Below are 18,765 nucleotides of genomic sequence, written 5' to 3'. Positions count from 1 at the left end.
GAATACAGCATTAAGATGGCCAGTCTGGCGACCCAACTTTCCCCAAACCCATTCTAAGTCCTTACTCAAATACCCCCCTCAAACGTGACAAATCTCAGATTTGATTGTAGTCTGTATAACTTCAACATGGGTTATAGGTCAAAAGTTGAATGAACGAGTACTTATGTCCTTTTGTTTTCTTACAGGTTGGGTCGTTGTTGCCCATAACACGCTAGCATTGTGCTAATGAGTGACGTCATTGACACGTTTGAAAGGCTTTTTAGAACGATTAAGTGACTTTTAAAAATATAATACTCAACCAAGTGTATTTTCCATGCCTCCCCTTTCGAATACAATATTCAAATGACTTGGAAAAAAAATGATATCCCGACAAAAGTGGATTTTGAGGGGTACAGCTCCATAGACCTCCATGCATTCTGCACTCGTGGACGAGCGCCCTCATGTGGAACCACAGAAGGAACTGCAACCAGTTCAGAAACCGGAAGTTTTCCGAGAGTGGCAGTTCTCCCCTTATTAGACATTCTCTGGCAGAAGCTAGTGGCCATCACTACAGACAATGGAGCCAACATCAAGAAGGCTATCGAACTGAACAATTGGACAAGACTCCAGTGCTTTGGTCACAGGCTTCACCTAGCCATAGGTAAGCAATAGTTATTATATTAAAAGTGAACTGCAATTAATAGCTGTAAAATATTATTAAGGAGTTTTCAGTTTTTTCTTTTCATAATAATAATAATAATAATATTAATAATATTATTATCATCATCATCATCATCATCAATGTCTGATATAAGATTATTTTCAACTTGCTGCATGTGGATTTATTATAAATCATTTGGTTTGGTGCTAAAGTAAAATCAATGTTTTAATTTACATTACTATAAGTGAACTAATTTGTTATTTTTACAGAGAGAGGTGTGAAAGATGATCGCATACAACGTGCAGTAGCTGTCTGCAAAAAAATTGTGTCAGCCTTCTCATACTCTTGGAGGAAAAGGAGGGACCTGGCCAGTGTCCAGATCGACCTTCCAAAGCATGTGCTCACAACTGAGACGCCTACCAGGTGGGGATCACGTCAAATTATGATTCAACGAGTACTTGAGCAAGAGAGGGCCATTAGTCAGGTTCTAAAAGCTGACAAGAAATCAAGGCACGGTCCTTAGCTGGCAAGATGTGGATGTCCTAGAGGCAGTCAACAAGGTGTTGAGCCCACTCCAGGACTTCACAGATGCCTTGTCAGGAGAGCAATATGTCAGTGTCTCCTACCTCAAACCTGTGCTCAGTCTCTTCAACACATCCATTCTTGCTGAGGAAGAGAGTGATACTCAGCTGACGAAGGATGTGAAGAGAAACATTCTAGCCTACTTAAATGAAAAATATTCCGATCAGGTCACAGATGACCTGCTTGACATTGCATCCCTTCTTGATCCACGGTTTAGAACCAAGTCTATAGATAAAGAAAAGGTGGAGCAGGTTCTATCCAGAGCAGTTGAAGAGATGGTGTCACTAATAAAGGCTCAACAGGACACTCTCTCAGGGACTGCTTGTGCAGCAGCAGCAGAAGCAAAGCCTGTTCCTCCTCCTGAGGAAAAAAGAAAAAAGACTTTGGCCAGCTTTTTCAAAAAGCAGAGCAGCACCAGCAGCAGCAGCAGCAGCAGCACCAGCACCAGCAGCAGCACCAGCACCAGCACCAGCACCAGCAGCAGCAGCAGCAGCAGCAGCAGCACCAGCACCAGCACCAGCAGCAGCAGCACCAGCACCAGCACCAGCACCAGCAGCAGCAGCAGCAGCACACTGTCAGAAGAGGAAAGCATCAGAATGGAGCTGACAGTCTACTTACAGACCACAGAGGTTGACACTGATGCAGACCCTTTAGACTGGTGGAGATGCCATCAGACAAATTTCCCTCGCATTGCCAAGCTAGCTCGGCAGTATTTATGCATCCCTGCCACCAGTGCTCCATCCGAGAGAGCATTCAGCACTGGTGGCAACATTGTCACTTGCCACAGGGCCGCACTCAAACCAGATGCTGTGGACCGTCTGGTTTTCCTGGCTCAAAATGTGTAAATGTTTGATTGTGAAATGTGTGATTATTGCTTCTGTTATACAGGATAATCCTGTGAGCCAAGTTGCACTTTATATTTATTTTATGTTCAGTACTGGTTTCGAAGCAATACTTTTGAAGGAAGCCATAACTAATGCAAATTGCACAATTTTGTTAATTTTATTTGTTTGAATGTGTATACAGACCTCAAAGCAACACCAGTTTTATTTTTAGATTTACTTGAATACATGTTTAATGTACCTGGGCTTGAACTAATGCAAGTTGAACACCTTTTTGTATAAGTTGCCTTTGCATGCTGTTCAGTTCACTTTGTTTTATTATTTATTTGAATGTAAATATACCTCAAAGCCCATATTAATTAATGCATATGTATAATTATTGCAAGTTGCACTACTTTTTTGTATTTGTTTTATAAAAGATGTTTGAAATTTGCACAGTAAAAGTTGGTATTTTGACTGCAATGGTCTTTGCATTCTGATTCCTCACTTCATTAGAATCATGAGTGGCTCTTCTTTGTAAACAGCATCATTGTTTGGGCCCATACAAACCTGTATTACTACTAGTGTGGAGTTATTGTACAATAATCACTCATCTTGATCACAGTAAAATAGACCAATCAGAGTCTATCTACTGCAGTAGTTCCTTTCTCAACCAGTAGAAAATGCTGTGAACACCTGATTATGCATGGGGGGAAAAATACCGCCATATACCGTGAAACCGTTTAGAATTTTGAAAAATACTGTGATATACATTTTTGGTCATACCGCCCAGCACTACGACAAAGGCAACAATGTCGTTTTGTATCCAAGCCAATTAACAGAAAAAATGTCATATCTCAATGAACAACCCAACCCAATGAACTACAATGACATCAATAGATGGTAAGGTGTTGAGTGAGTTTGAATTCCCTTCCTTGTAGCATCCTTTTCTGCATTGCACAGTGGGGAGAAGTTCACCTTGTTTAATTAAATAACAATTCTATTTCATTATTAGCTGCATACTTGAGGTTGGAGATATTAAGGCAAGTCAAGTTTCTCACATACTGGAAGTTCAAGATATACAGCCTAATGATTTTCTTATTCAGTTCTACACTGGACTTGAATTACGAAATTCGGCACAGATACACAATTATGATTTTGGCCTATTGATTATAATGTGGTTAATTGTAAGTATAAGTATATTTGAATCACTGCATTTAAGAAAATATAATCTCTGCATTTATCCCAATCCGTGAATTAGTGAAACACTCAGCACACAGTGAGGTGAAGCACACACTAATCCCGGCGCAGTGAGCTGCCTGCAACAACAGCAGCGTTCGGGTAGCAATGAGGGGTCGGGTTCGAATCGGCAACCCTCCAGTTACAAGTCCGAAGCGCTAACCAGTAGGCCACGGCTGCCGAATTGAAAGCTCTGTCAGTCGTTTTGGATAAGCATCAGCTAGAAGTAAAATTATAGAAATTACTAAATGGAAATGGAAATTCTTGAATTATTCTTATTGCATACTGTATATCCAAAATGGCATGACCGGGGCCAAATTGTATTGTTTTTTACTGTATAGTTTATAGGCTCAATGTTTGTGATAAAAAAAGCTTTTTTGCAGTGCTTTCATACTTCCTTGAAAAAAGTATTTTGAGTATTTTCTAAATATAAAAATACAGTATTTTATTTCGATACATTAAAAATGAGGGTAGGCCTATTAGGTATTTTATTTTGAAATACATTCTGATGTATTTTTGCCCATCCCTGCCTGTTCCCAGCCTTAGCACAACACTTTGCGATGGTTAGCTTATCACCTGTGACGATATATGCTAGGCCTAAGTGACTGACCTATATGGGTGCGTTTGGAGATGCCTGATGAAATCAGACGTTGTTGCCACACACCTTGCATGTAGCTGTTCGCTTATTTCCTCTGTGCACGAAGTTTTTGTAACCGAAAGTAATGATAAAAGGCACTCCGGGAGGACTTCTTGTCGCCATGGTCAATGCATTTTTTATCTGTGAGTGTGCGCACATGCGTTACGTTGCACATTATAGCAAAGGGGCCATGCCGCTCGTTATACGTTTTCCAAAGTATACTGTATGTTGCAATAAAATAGAAATACATGAATACATTTCAATAATTGCATGAAATACAGCTTGTTCAGGAGTCTCGAAGCGTCCGAGTCTGAAGTCTTTTGAATGGAGTCGGAAGTCAAGTCTGAAGTCATTGTTTTTGCGACCTCATTGTTTTAGGCTAGTGAAAAATAGTTTTCGCAAGTGCAAGGATATGTGGATTCAATTAATCATGTTTGCTATGTCATTAGATAAAATAAATGTTAAAAAAAAACTAACAAGTCAAAGAAAAGTTTTATGGGATGAGATCATAGAAGAAATATCTGGTGTCTCATGAATGTTTTTTTCATTTCTATGGAAATGCACTTAGTTTATCTTTTATTTCTTTGCATTGTGCAGGCTACATTCACAAATACACTGCAAGATTGGCAGCCTAGTGGCTTATTTTCTGTGCTATAGCCTATGCGACTCTCCGTACGGCACACCCATATTCAACATGACTACTCCTAACTGGTTGAAAGATTGCAGAAGCTAGGTTTAGCTGTGACAATATCCTGGGTAATCCTAACAGCTAATGTTATTTTACACAGTAGGCTAAAATCCGAATTTGAAAGCCTGGTTACTAGTCGCCAGTTTGTATGGCTAGTTTGCCTACTAAGACTCTGCATAATGAAAAAGCTTTGTATGTCCCCTTTCTTCTTCTTCTTGGGTGGCATAGCTGATCTACAAACCACAAAAATGGGCAAACATGTACATGCTGAAGGGCAAAGGGAATATCAAAATGTTTTACTTTGGCCTTTTATGGGGTATGTATTGGCAGACAGCCCTGGTAACTTACAGTTGTCGTTAACACACCTGCTCGCTTGACTGCCACTGCAAAGTAGCCTGTGCATTGGCATTCTCCATGCGTGTAGCCTGCGTGTCAGATAACCCTGACGTTTCTTGTAATGTCGTGCTGGCTGTCGGAATGATCAGCAGTACAAATAAGTTCGCTAAAATATTGGTGGGGACACCAATGGCCAGAGGCTGTAGCAGTAGGCCTATGCTACTACATTTAAACACAATTGTTGCCGCGAGGCATTCCAGCCTACGAATTTAATAACAAGTAGGCCTACATCATGCATAATTAAAAAATAACTCAACTTAAGCTACACAATAAGGTTTCCATTACAGCACAGCGCACATTCAATGAATGGGTGAAAGCGGCTTCCTTGTCTCGCAATAAACAGCTGGAAATTCCGACACTTTTTCAACTACATGAAACCTCACAGTGAGCCATCAAATACCCCCTATATTTAAGTGCCTATCAGTCTCAACATTTAGATATATAATAAAACAGTCCTAAAGTCAATTAAATCCAAAGCCAAACTGAAAATCGTCTGCTTTTGTATGCCGCACAATAAAACGCACAATGTAAGAAATAAAGGTCTCCCTCGCACACAATCCTGCCCCAAACATGCCAGCCTAAGCCTAAGTAAATAGCAGACCCCGGACATAATTTGAGGATTTACGGAAAGTGTGCAATCATACATGGACGCCTGGCAATGCTCTGGCCGTCTGTGCCTGACTCCGCTGCCTCATTTGGATGGTAACTCGACAGGTGAGTGCAAAAATTGGATGTTGTGGATGCGTAAGTAAACTGTTTTTTGCTGAGTCCGCAGACTACATCCTCTTTAAGGGTTACTTTACCTTCTGCAGTGTACAACCCAAAGTATTTCCAGACACCACATTTTAGATGAGTTGGGGACGTAATTGTCCGCTCAGGCTGGCCGCTCTGTGCGTTATCTTCCATTTTCGAAACAGGATGGCTATTGAGGTCTCTGGCTCCAGTCATTATTGTGGCTACTGGCTATTATTGGCTTGATTTGGTCATGGGCCAACGCTAGAATACGTTTAGAGCACCTGCTATGAGATGGCAAACAATAAAATAAAAAAACAAACTAATCATAGACTGTAAAAAAGGGCTACACATGGCACTAAAAACCGAATAGTTTATTTATAGTTCGACTACAGGTATTTCACATCATGTTCGAATGCATTTGCAGCAGCAGGCAGACTGCTCTTCGTTAGAGCCGCTGTTATCCAATGAAATTAAGTTGCGCTCCAGGGCGACTCCACGTGCGTTTTTTAACAGAAAAGTGAATTATTTTATAGATTTCAGTCGGATCCCTTGGCGTTATGCCGTAAAACCTATCAATCTGAGCATGCGTGACTCACATCGGGGAGTGACCATAGACAGTAAAAGAAAGGGAGTGACAGGGTGTTCAAAATTCGTTAAGGTCACGTGGTTCATGTAAACTTCAAAAAGTTCCCGGAAGTCATTGACAATGGATTAAAATGCATTAAATAAGCTACTGTTCAATGAGACACAGAGCCACAATTTTGGGTAATTGACAGACAATAAATGCATTGATATACAATATTTATAACACAGTGTAATTATTGTGTAAACTGTGTAGTTATCCTACCATTACAACAATAGGCTATTAAATTAAATTCCAGACTGTAGCCTGCTAAATATCGGAAGCTTTTTTCTCCCTCTGTGCATATGTGTCACTTAATATTAATTTCTGTACAAAACCAAGACGGGAGATTCTTTAGAAAACGCAATAGCACCCACCCCATAAGTGTAGCCTAGGCCTATCTAAATTATCGTTATAAAAAAAAAAAGACCTAGTAGGCCTACGTGACTCAAGAGCTGTAGGCCTAAACAGTGTTTTGAGACTGCGTGTAGCCTACAAAAGCGCATGGAGATTTTAATTTTGCAACGAGAAACTGTAACACAGCTAGTCTAAGTCTAACATTAACTTGTTTTAGTTTTCTCCCCAACGTTTTCTCTGGTAGTTCTTCACTGATCTGAAAACTACCTTAGCTTAAAAGTTTTCTAACATCTCCAGTGTAATGGTGGGCATGTTAAGTTAACCGTAGCATTACCTACACAGTAACCCCATGGTAATGCGATGCGAGTGATCATAATAACATAAAACGTGATATAGTCCTTGATAAATAATCAGGCTATGAACTCATAAACAACAGCATTTTGTCACCGTTTGTCATTCACCGTGCTGTGAATACAGCATTAAGATGGCCAGTCTGGCGACCCAACTTTCCCCAAACCCATTCTAAGTCCTTACTCAAATACCCCCCTCAAACGTTAACAACTAAATCAAGCAAAAACTAGAAAGCAAAGTCATTTGTTTTATTTACTCCATATGAACAAGAACCGAGAAAACCAAACAATCACGATTAAACAAGTGTAGGCTGCCATATCAGATCAGAGCGCTATGTGCGTAGCGCGCGCACACACAAGCACGCACACACACATACCAGCATTATATTTATGGCGATAACAATAACAGTATTTTTTTTATTTCCCTTTTCTGGTTTACTATCTTTAACAATTTCAGTGGGAAGGGTGGGCATGCTTCCGTGAACATAGCAAGTAAATTCTAGGAGGAATGCTGCATACGGCGACACAGAGATTTTCCTCCACGGTGCTGAGCCGACATCTGTATTTTGAGATGTCGTTTCATTTTGACAGGTTTTAAGCTCTCATTCGCCAGAACATCGCCGCAAATCACACATTGTGGGTGGTCGAGGTATCTTTAACTTGGCAAGTGAATGCATATTTCAAAAAATCTTTCTGATAAAGCCGACGCGCCGTTTGTTCTTTTTTATTCTCACCGGCCTGTAGACTTGTCCCATATGAGGATCACGGAGGAGTAGGCCTAGACACACTGGTAGATGGCACTAACGAGCTTTTCAATTTTTTAAGCAGCCACCTGTCCATTTTGGTTAGTAGGCTACCTATGTTTTTTGTTTTGTTTTACTTAAAATAGCGGGAACGAGTTGAGTTTGCATAGTGGGAGCAGAGTTTCTATCAGCGGACCAGTAGCCCATAGGCTGAACCAGATCTTGTTGAAAGACGAAAACATTTCTCTCTCTTCTCTTAACTGCGTGTAAATAAGAAAAAGGCAGAAAAGGCCAATATTATTTCCCTTTGTTTCACCTAATAATAATTTCAGACTGAATACAGAAAATAATTAGCGACCCCACGGAAGTTTTTGGCGACCCCTAGTTTAAGAATCACTGATATAACGAACCAGCTATATAACAAAATCTTTACCTTTTGTTTAGTCCACTGAAAGTTATCCACATATCAAACGATTAAATACACAGTTATGGAGGAATTGTTTTGGGGAAGCAGTTGCACTATATCCCACTTTTGCTGCCTTTAAGCCACTTAAATCCAGATGAGCATTGCGCATACGTTACAACTTGACGTGATGGTGAAGCTAAATGCCCAAGAAACGTCACGTCATAAAAGTTGTAGGCCTACTAAACGCAAAAACTTAATGACAGCTTGTTCGTGGTGGTGTAGTGCTGCCTAATTGAAATGGGATAGGCAAGGATTCTCTTATATTCGGCTATTACGTGTGGCACATTTATTGAGCTTAGCCTCTTTTAATTCATTTGATGAGGAACTGATAAAGACTGAGCAGCAGAAAAGTCATAGTCATACATAAATCGTTTATTATTATAATTAGGCTATTGATAGCCCACTATAATTTACTACTATTACTGTTGTTATTATTATTATTATTATTATTATTATTGAAGCGATCTCACCCTCAGACAAGATTCAGCTTTGACCAGAACGGCCATTTATTGGAACAAGAAGACTCAGACATACTGGGATAGGGCAACACAGGGGTAGTCTCAGCCGCACATGCAACACACAATAAGGGTTTACCACACACATCAACACGAGGATAAACACATGAGGTACAACCAAAGAGACTAACACGCTAACAAATACACAACATGGTACACGCAACTACAACTATTATAATCGACATTACACCTTATAGCATTCACTCGCACTGCATTCTGGGAGACACTCATTCCACGTTAAACATGTACATCCACCGACGCTACATTATTATTATTCGGATGAGGCAAAGGAATGTAAATCTGAGTCTGAAATGTTGGCTACAAACAGTCTATACTGCTGTAACTGCACTGCTATTATTAATTGTTAACTTCCGGGAACTATTTGAGGCTTCCATTAGCTGCCATTGTTGAAAAAAAATGGAACATTAGCGTCAATGGAGTTGTCACAACTCTACCTTTATATCAAAGATCCTTGATTACTAGCAAGATAGAGCAACGTAATTCGTTACTATGGGAGCAAAACGGGACAGTTCCGGTCTGCATAAGTGGGAGTGTCACCTTACGTCACTAAATAAACTTTCTCTCTTAATAAGCAATAAGAACAGATAAACATAATTGTGTTTACAGTATTATTGTCTATAATCATGTATGATACCAATGAATCATTCTTTAGGACATGATATGAATAATTTAATTAGTCATGTGAACCGAGCTAGCTAGCTAGCTAACGCTAGCTTAAAATGCTATACAAGTGGATGGGAGTAGCTATGGCAATACAGCTATGCGCTAACAAGTGACTAGTAGTTGAAGGACTTCGCTTAAACTTAATATACTGTTGCAAATTCACTTGAGTATAAACTATCCACTTTAACTAATGTCAGTAATGTTATTCAGCTAGTTGTCATTTCTAAGAAATTACACTTCTCCGTTTAAAATGTTACCTTAGCTAAGAGGCTAGCTAGCATGCTAACAACCGGACAGTAACTGGCAGCAGCATGGTCTGATATTAAGTTATTTTATTACAAATCCGAACACTAAAAAAATTACACTTTTAGGCTTGAAATGATCCCAAACACTTACAGATTATGACACAATTTTCCAAAAAAACCTCAACAAATCCAGAAAGACATAATGACCAATTTATTGGTAAAATTCCACAAGTCTCCATTGACATTAGTGCAGCGAGGGTTTACTCTGGTCTGCATAAAGGGGGATTTCCCCCCCTCCCCCTTGCAATAATCGAACGCGGAAATTGTCGAACGTTTGCGCCTCTCGCTCCGCTTTAACCCTCTCTGTTTATATGGCTCTGGATTCAGCCATTCGCGCGACTTGCGCGTATGTATTTGGAATAGCAGATTCTACACTTACGAGAATAGAGCATCACAGTCCCGCCCCTCCTCCGAGAGAGCTTAGTTTCCGGAAGTAAATTTCCCATTAATTTCTCCCATTGACGTTTTGGAAAAATCCGTATCTAAAGAGTTTTAGAGCATGTCTTAGGCTAATCAGCTACGGGCGTAACTCATAAGCATACAACATATCATTTCGAAAGTGAAAAACGAAGAGAAAGTCAAAAAAGTCAAAGGTACAAGACTGTGTACATATTTTTATTTCAGAGCGAAGGAACTACTCATCCCATAAACCACCGCGCCTCACTGAAAAATATATAAGCAGCACGAACCAGCGCGAAATCATTTCCAACCGGCGACAGCACGCGAACCCTTTCCTCCAAACAATGATTTTTATATAGTTAATAGCAGTTATTTCAGGAGTAATCGTGTAAATAATAGTGTTTTGGTATTGAATATGGGTCATTCCACGTCAGTTCAACCAGGGCCCACGCACTTAGGTCTCAAAAAATTCTGAAAAAATTACCAGGTGTACCTATGTTACCCAGGAGACACACTGTAAAATTACTCTTATGTAAGATCAATACTTTCCAAGATACAGCCAGTTTTATAGGGGGAGGGGGTGTCGATTTTGCTCGGCCTCTTTTTTTTGTCAAAGTTCACAAGCCCACAGCGCAAGAACTAAACCATGTAGGAGGCTCAAATTGTGCATGCTGGTACATAAATAGGAATAGTATGTAGCAAAATCGTCACGTTTGGTCTGTATAATCCTGCATGGTCATAGCTGTCCCTCAAAGTTGAAAGTTGGTGGAAAGTTGAAAGACCACCATATTCAGTTTATTAACTTGCTGTGAATTATTACACAAAATGTTCATTAAATGTACGAAGAAGTATTTCTAGGTTAATGATTGATGATATGGCTCGTACAGTATGAAGGCTACAGTAGCCTAGCTAATGTTAACTAGCATTACCAACCTCCCTTACAAAACCCACAAGCTGACCCTCGACACACAACAGTCAATAATGTGACTCGATTTAAAGTGGTTTTCACCCCTTTGGACACTCTTGATTTCATCCTTGAAACAGTGAAATATTCACGGGGGCATGGACGGTTTGCTAACCAATTTACTGCAGTGTCTAGCCGGTGGTAGCATCCAGCTTGTGCTATCAGCTAGCTAGCTAGTTCAAAGGTTTAAGTACTTAATGGGGATATACAGGGCTTTTTATGCCTCGACTAAGTTGATGTTTCATATAAACAACAATTCATATTCATAGAAACAACAAGGTCACTAAAACATAATATATTTCATCCCTGTGTTGCAGCATGTAGGCTAATGTTAGCAGCATTATAATGACATTCTAATGTCTGAAAGGCTAATGATTAGCCTATCAGCTACCTGAAAAGTTAAGTGTTCAAACTAGCATTTCCAGTGTTCTATTTGATGGTGTATTGGCCCTGACTAAGTTCGTGTGATATATAAACCACAATCCTTGTTGATAAAAGTACCAATGTTCGTCTAGAAAGTTTTTATTCACATTAAGAATTTCGCCATAGGCAGTAAAAGACTCCGCCATCTTTGTCAATAATTTTCGCTGATAAAGCTTCAAACTATGACCTTAACGGCCTTTCCACCAATCAGAGGCATCACTGTGGGATTGTGGGATTGTTCCGGATTGTGGGTAATGAAGTACTTATCCAAGACATCGCGAATAAAAGACATTTATCTCAAAACAAGGTTAGTGCCCCGTGAACTTTTGGTGTCTAGATGAGCATACACAATCGCTTAGTACAGCCGTAGCTGGTTTTGAGTCTACCATGTGCAGTTAAGTTTTTATGGCTTATACCCGAATTGTCAATGGAGAAAATGCATTGAATTCTTACTTCCCGAAACTCCTGTGGGCGGGACTGTGATGCTCTATAGACCTCTCCAGAATAAGTCCAGAATAAGTAACTTCCGTATCCATCCAACTTCCGGGCGTCAAATGTCTATGGGAAATAACATGGCGTTTCGAAATATCATACCGGTAAAACATCTGTAGGTGGTGAAGTAGAAAAAAATGGTGGGCCGATTGTCCTACACACTTCTGCCATCTAGTTTCCACTGGGTTTTTTGATTGTCGGTGCCGTTAAAGTAGAAATATATCAGTAAGAAGCACTAAGCTAACGCACGCTTCAGACGCCGCGACTCCCCCAGTCAAGGTTGCATGGCAACGGCAATGTTTCATAGTTTGTCTTCACCGAAATGGAGTTCGTGACACCAGAGCCTGTCTACGGAGGTGGCACTAACCCTGGGTGAAATCATCATGTTTTATAGGTTGTTAATACATTCTGAAAACGTTACTGTTCTGATCAAGGTCATGCAAAATAAAGCTATCGACCCAATACGATTCAGCCTCTGATTCCTATTCTGCTTATCATTATCTGTTATTCGTGAAAAAAAATCTCGTCATGTCTTTAGTGTCTTCATCGGCAATTTCTTTTTCAAATATCTCAATAACAGCCAACAAACTCGCACAGTCAAACCAAAGTTAAGTCATGTTGAAAAGAGGCTGAACCTTGTAAACGATTTACATTTATAGACCACTGAAACCACGCATGAATCACACGTGAAAATGACCATCACGTTAGGTTGTGACTAGTTGTGAGCAAGGTTGTGAGCAAGATCTAACGCCCTCCTCCGCCCGCGTATCGGAACTAGCTCCCGGTTAGCATTAATAATCGTTTACTACTTAAACGGCACCGACAATCAAAAAATCCAGTGGAAACTAGATGGCAGAAGTGTGTAGGCCAATCGGCCCACCAGCTTTTTCTACTTTGTCACCTACAGAGTTTGACAGGAGCGATCTTTCGAAACGCCATGTTATTTCTCATAGACATTTGACGACCGGAAGTTGGATGGATACGGAAGTTACGGAGGCGGGACTTATTCTGGAGAGGTCTATACTTTGATTAGTAGGTGGAAATAATTACACATGAATGAGCACATATTTTTGAAAGAACAAATGGGTTTTTGCTAAGAATTAACTCAAAAAAGTACACAATGTAGCTTTAAGGTATTTTATATTTTATTTTAAATTTGTATTTTTGCCCATATTTGCCTTATAATAAGTGAGTAAATTCTTATGCCAATATTTTTTCTATGTAGTGTTCATGAGCTAAGTCCACAGCAAATAGATGCTCACATGTTGTTGCCTGAGCTGCATAATAGATCCACAGCCTATGAGGCTGCTTTATAACAAACACTATATGACCACTATATGATTACAAGCCTGTTAGGCTGCTTTATAACAAACACTATATGACCACTATATGATTACAAGCCTGTTAGGCTGCTTTATAACAACCACTGATTACGAGCCTGCATAAAAATGCATTAGGTTCCTCACAATGCCACGTCACACCTCATTCTGCTTCACATGGCTCACTGCACATCTGCCTGAAAGCTACATTTCTCTTCTGGAAACTAGTTAACGCAATGAGGCATGGGGCTTGTTTTTGGACAATGTTGATGGGCAACCTCATAAATGCAGTTTAATCATTCAATGTGTTCTTTTTTGGAAATGAACATCATTTGCCTAAAGCTCTCTAGTAAAACATGTGGCCCAATATCAGTTAGAATGTGCGTAAAGAACTCTCCGGAACACTGCCCAGCAACATTGCTCGAAAAAGTTGCTGTCATCAGCTTTACTCTCTCTCTCTGTCTCTGTCTCTCTCTCTCTCTCCCTCTCTCTCTCTATCTTAATCAAACTGATCTAACTGTGTGGGAGTTGACTGAAGAGCAGCAGACTGTTGGTTGCATGTATGTGCATCTACATGTTTAAAATCCACTAAAAACGTTAAAAACACACTGTGTTGCAACGCGCTTGCTGTCAGCTCTAGTCGTGATGACGTTTCCAAAATGACCTTGGTGTCCTGAAGAAGTGCGCATGAGTGGCAGGTGGGAACGGACCATCTGGGCTGATTTTCACAAATACAGATGGCCAAACATTTTTACAAACCAAATCTCTGAGCAAGTGAAATCTAAACAATCCATGCTAAATATTAAAAATAGACATACACCTTTACACAGTCTTACACCTACAAGAGGGTTATGCCTTTGATCTTATAGCCAAAAGGCAGAGAAGTGATCAGGGGGGCTACTGCATTTAACTTAAGAATTGTATCAGTGGGAAAATGAATGTATAAGTATAAGTATATATACTTTTTTGATCCCGTGAGGGAAATTTGGTCTCTGCATTTAACCCAATCGGTGAATTAGTGAAACACAAACAGCACACAGTGAACACACAGTGAGGTGAAGCACACACTAATCCCGGCGCAGTGAGCTGCCTGCTTCAACGGCGGCGCTCGGGGAGCAGTGAGGGGTGAGGTGCCTTGTTCAAGGACACTTCAGCCGCGGCCCCACTGGTCAATGTCATTTCAAAATCCAGGGAGGCTGGATATGATATTAAAGTCATGCAAAATCTGAAAATGCATGCTCTCTGGTGGTGCATGGTGAATTTCTTAATTTAATCTAATGGTGAATTTCTTGATTTAATCTAGTCCCATTTGACCTATTCCATCTATCAATAAATTACTGGAATGTCTGTCTGTCTGTGTGTCGGTGTGTGTGTTAATATGGGACAGTGTACCTTCCACGGTACACCCCCCCAACATTCTAAATTATGCACCATTGCACCTTGCCAGGCACACATAACTAAGGACTATGGTTGGACTACTGTTTGCACCTTCACCATGACACTCACTCCCTTTAGCACCTCACCAGTCCCGGCCCTGTCACTACAAGCGTCTTATGCTTGATCACCCTCAAGCACATTGGACTTTCTTAATTTAATTTATATAGTGTATTTAGTATTTAGTTTTGTTGGTTTTCTTATCTTTCTTATCTTCTACCGTCTTTATTGTACAGTGGAGTTTAGTTATATGTTTATATTTACCATTTCTGCTGTAAGTGCATGTTGTGTGTTATGTCTGTATGCTACTGAGACCCTTGAATTTCCCCTTGAGGATGTACAGTATATGTCAGTTGTGATTGCATGACATATTCTGTATAATATTACTTTGAACTTTACACATTCCATTTCATTAATAAATGCTGTCCCCCACACATTCTTTCTGTTGTGTGATTGTAGAATTTTTTTAAATGGCCATGAATTTAATTCTACTTCCTGTCACTTCAATTCATATTCAACTTCCTGTGGGGCGGAGCCAATTCAATTCAAATTCCAATTCATGAATTGAATGGAGGCCAATTCTAAAATTCAAAATTTTTAACAAGCCTTGCAGATATACCTATATATACGTATATATAAAATGTATCTGACGGTAGTATCTTAGCATGTGTGTTTTTTAGGAGGGAAACCATTGCTACGGTAATAATCTTCACAGTAACCGGTGTTTAAAGGGTCAAAACCAGCCTAGATAGGCCTGTGAGGAATTAATGTATCTGACGGCAGCACATCTCAGATGGAGGGCACAGTGCGTCTATTTAAGAGGGGAAGCCATTGATACGGTTGTAACCTTCACAGTAACCACCTGTGGACTTTCACAGTGGCTCCTATAGAAAGTGTGTGTGTGTGTGTGTGGGTGTATCCAGGTGTTTATAAGCACGGTGACTTCCAGAGACACGCTCATCTTGACTGTTCCAGCAGAGCCAAGAGCAGAACAAGCCCAACAGGATGAAGTCTCTCGCCGCTGTTCTCGTGTGCGTCGCCCTGTGCTGGGAAGGGCTCAACGCTAAGTGCCCAGAACCAACCGCCCTGAAGGACGCAAACGGTGGCAAGCTCTGTGCCCGCCTCTTCACGGACAGCCACTACGTCTTCGCCCAGAGCTGTGGAGGCGCGTCCCTGGACGTCTTCCCCGGCGACGACATGCCCACCATCGACCGGAAATGGAACAACCGCGTGTCTTCGCTGGTCGTGGCCCGCAGCTGCTCCCTTACCGTCTGGGACTACGCCAAGAAGGGCGGAACGAAGCGCAAGTTCTCCACCGGCATCCAGTACCAACTGAAGGACGTGCCCAAGGGGCTTTTTGGCAACTGGAACGACGACATCTCGGCATACTACTGCACCTGCTAGAGGCTAGGTAGGCCTGGCTGACAGAACTCACAGGAGAGAGACTGGTGGTTGAATTGGTTGGAGAGAAAAATAATGGAACGGAATAACGGAAGAATGGAGGCACTGGAATTTCACCCCAGTCACAAGAATGTGTTGAAAAATAAAAGTTTTCTTGTGAGAATCTTATAAAACTCTCTGTGTTGTGATTTTCTGTCTTTTTGCTGTTGTTTGTTTGGGAGTTTGTCATTGGCCATTCTGTTATGGTGTTGTTATACAATCTGTTTTAACACAAACATCATATAACTGGAAAGTTATATGCAAATTATTATTATTATTATTATTATTATTATTATTATTATTAACATGATATTTATGCCTGAAACGTCATTACACACTCAAAAGGGTTGAGTAAATTGAGCATAAAATAAGTTGTGTATCAGCAATCTTTTCCCAAACAAAGATCTATATTAATACCCCGGCTGATCTCTAGAAACATACAAATAAATCATCTTAATGAGCCCACTCCCAGTCATATTAACTATGTCCAGGGATGGGAAAAATACATTAGAATGTATTTAAAAATAAAATACCTAATAACCTAATTTTAAATGTATTAAAATAAACTTCAACACACAGTAGTCATACTAAATACATACAGTACTACATAAATACTGGTCTCTGGTGATTTTTTAAAATTGAATCTAATGTAATGTAATTTGGCCTATTCCATATCCATATTCCACAGCATCCTCAAGTTGTGACTGAACTGGTCAAAACGTGTTTGATAACAGTGTATAAGCAACTACGAATGCGTTGACATTTCTATCTGTCAGCAGGTGGTTGTGTGACAGAATTATAATTGGGGAAAATTATCACGAGCTGATAGCAGTGGAGAAACCACCTGAAACCAGCTGTTCACTTTCCATAGTGTTGACGCAAAGTAATTCACCATGTTTTAGATGTGCAAGTACTGCTATGCAAGTTCTTTACTCAGAATTCCAATATATTATCGACATATGTTATAGACAAATATTTAATAGCATCAACCAAAATCGCTATAAACCGTCCATAGTATGCTATCAGTCAGTGTTGTTTAAGTAAGGCAAGCAGCGGTCTACTAACCTATGAAGGCTTTTTTATAAGGCAAGCAGCGGGCTACTAACCTATGAAGGCCCAGCCAAAATTGATTTGGCCTATCCAAAACTGAAATCCTTGGGCCGTGCCTGACAACCATCTGTGGACTTTCACAGTGGCTCCTACAGTGTGTGTGTGTGTGTGTGTGTGTGTGTGTCTGAGAGAGAGCATGAGAATAATGTGTGTGTGTGTGGGTGTATCCAGGTGTTTATAAGCACGGTGACTTCCAGAGACGCGCTCATCTTGACTGTTCCAGCAGAGCGAAGAGCAGAACAAGCCCAACAGGATGAAGTCTCTCGCCGCTGTTCTCGTGTGCGTCGCCCTGTGCTGGCAAGGGCTCAACGCCGTGTGTCCAGACCACACCACCCTGACGGACGTCAACGGCGTCAAGCTCTGTGCCCGCTTCTTCGAGGACAGCTCCCCCATCTACGCACAGAGCTGCGCAGGGGAGTCCATGGATGTGTACCCTGGCGACGACGTGCCCAATATGCCCCTGCGCTGGAACAACCGCGTGTCCTCGCTCGTGGTGGCTCGGTACTGCTCCCTCACCGTCTGGGACTTCTACTTGAAGGAGGGCAAGAAGAAGAAGTTCTCCGGTGGCATCCAGTACCGCCTGAGGGAAGTGTCTCAGGGGCTGATTGGCTCCTGGGACAACGACATCTCAGGGTACTACTGCACCTGCTAGAGGCTAGTGATGCGTGACTGACACGCTAGCACTGGAATTCCACCCCAATCACAAGAATGTGTTCTGTTTTCTTGTGAAGTGAGAATCTAATAAAACTCTTGTGATTTCTGTCTATCCGCTGTTTGTTGTTTGTTTGTGGGTTTGTCATTGGCCATTCTGGTCTGGTGTTGTTATACAATCTGTTTTAACACAAACATCTTATAACCTGAAAGGTGAAGGGAAGTTAAATAGGCTATATCATTATATTTAGCCCTGAAACTTCATACCCTCAAAAGGGATGAGTTGAATAGGAAACCATATATAGACATAAAATAAATCAAACCAACACATATTTGCGAGTGTTTCCCTCACAACTGATATAGACATAAAATAAATCAAACCAACACATATTTGCGAGTGTTTCCCTCACAACTGAGGGAGTGTTTCCCTCAGGTCCTAGAAGTGTTGTTTGCCAGTTAGGTTGGGACAATCTGATAAAATAGAGAACAGCAGCTGGAGTCATGAACCCACTTCCCTGGCTATAAGCAGGCCAGGCAGTTATCTATAGCAGCGTGATTTAGGCTCAGTTATATATTACAACACCAGTGGCTAACACGTGGTAGGCTAATACTAACTGTTATTACGCCAATCAACATGTAGTGACACCATTTTAGCAGAGATAAAAACACTGAGAAACATGGCACCTAATCTAGTGCAGTATGTAGGCTTACATGTTACTGAAAGAAAACATAATTTATTGACTTACGAAGTGA

The 18,765-nt window shown here is 40.7% G+C and overlaps 1 protein-coding gene across 2 annotated transcripts in view; it reads left to right on the top strand.

The window, feature by feature from the left end:
- The window catches only part of LOC125287352 (syncollin-like), a 33,050-nt gene extending 14,923 nt beyond the window's left edge, over positions 1 to 18,127 (top strand). Inside the window, exon 2 of one of the 2 annotated variants that reach the window (XM_048233087.1) lies at positions 17,533 to 18,127. In XM_048233087.1, coding sequence (XP_048089044.1) covers positions 17,615 to 18,013 — 399 coding nt within the window. In that variant the 5' untranslated portion in view covers positions 17,533 to 17,614 and the 3' untranslated portion in view covers positions 18,014 to 18,127. Of the gene's footprint in view, positions 1 to 15,734; positions 16,386 to 17,532 lie in introns of those variants that run through there. The other variant, XM_048233077.1, reaches the window with a different exon arrangement.
- Positions 18,128 to 18,765: the final 638 nt, after the last annotated feature.

This window comes from Alosa alosa, chromosome 2 (assembly GCF_017589495.1).
Source record: "Alosa alosa isolate M-15738 ecotype Scorff River chromosome 2, AALO_Geno_1.1, whole genome shotgun sequence".
In the NCBI taxonomy this organism is placed as follows: Eukaryota; Metazoa; Chordata; class Actinopteri; order Clupeiformes; family Clupeidae; genus Alosa; species Alosa alosa.
The sequence above is the reverse complement of the archived record's forward strand: the minus strand, read 5'-3'. Positions and strand labels throughout refer to the sequence as shown.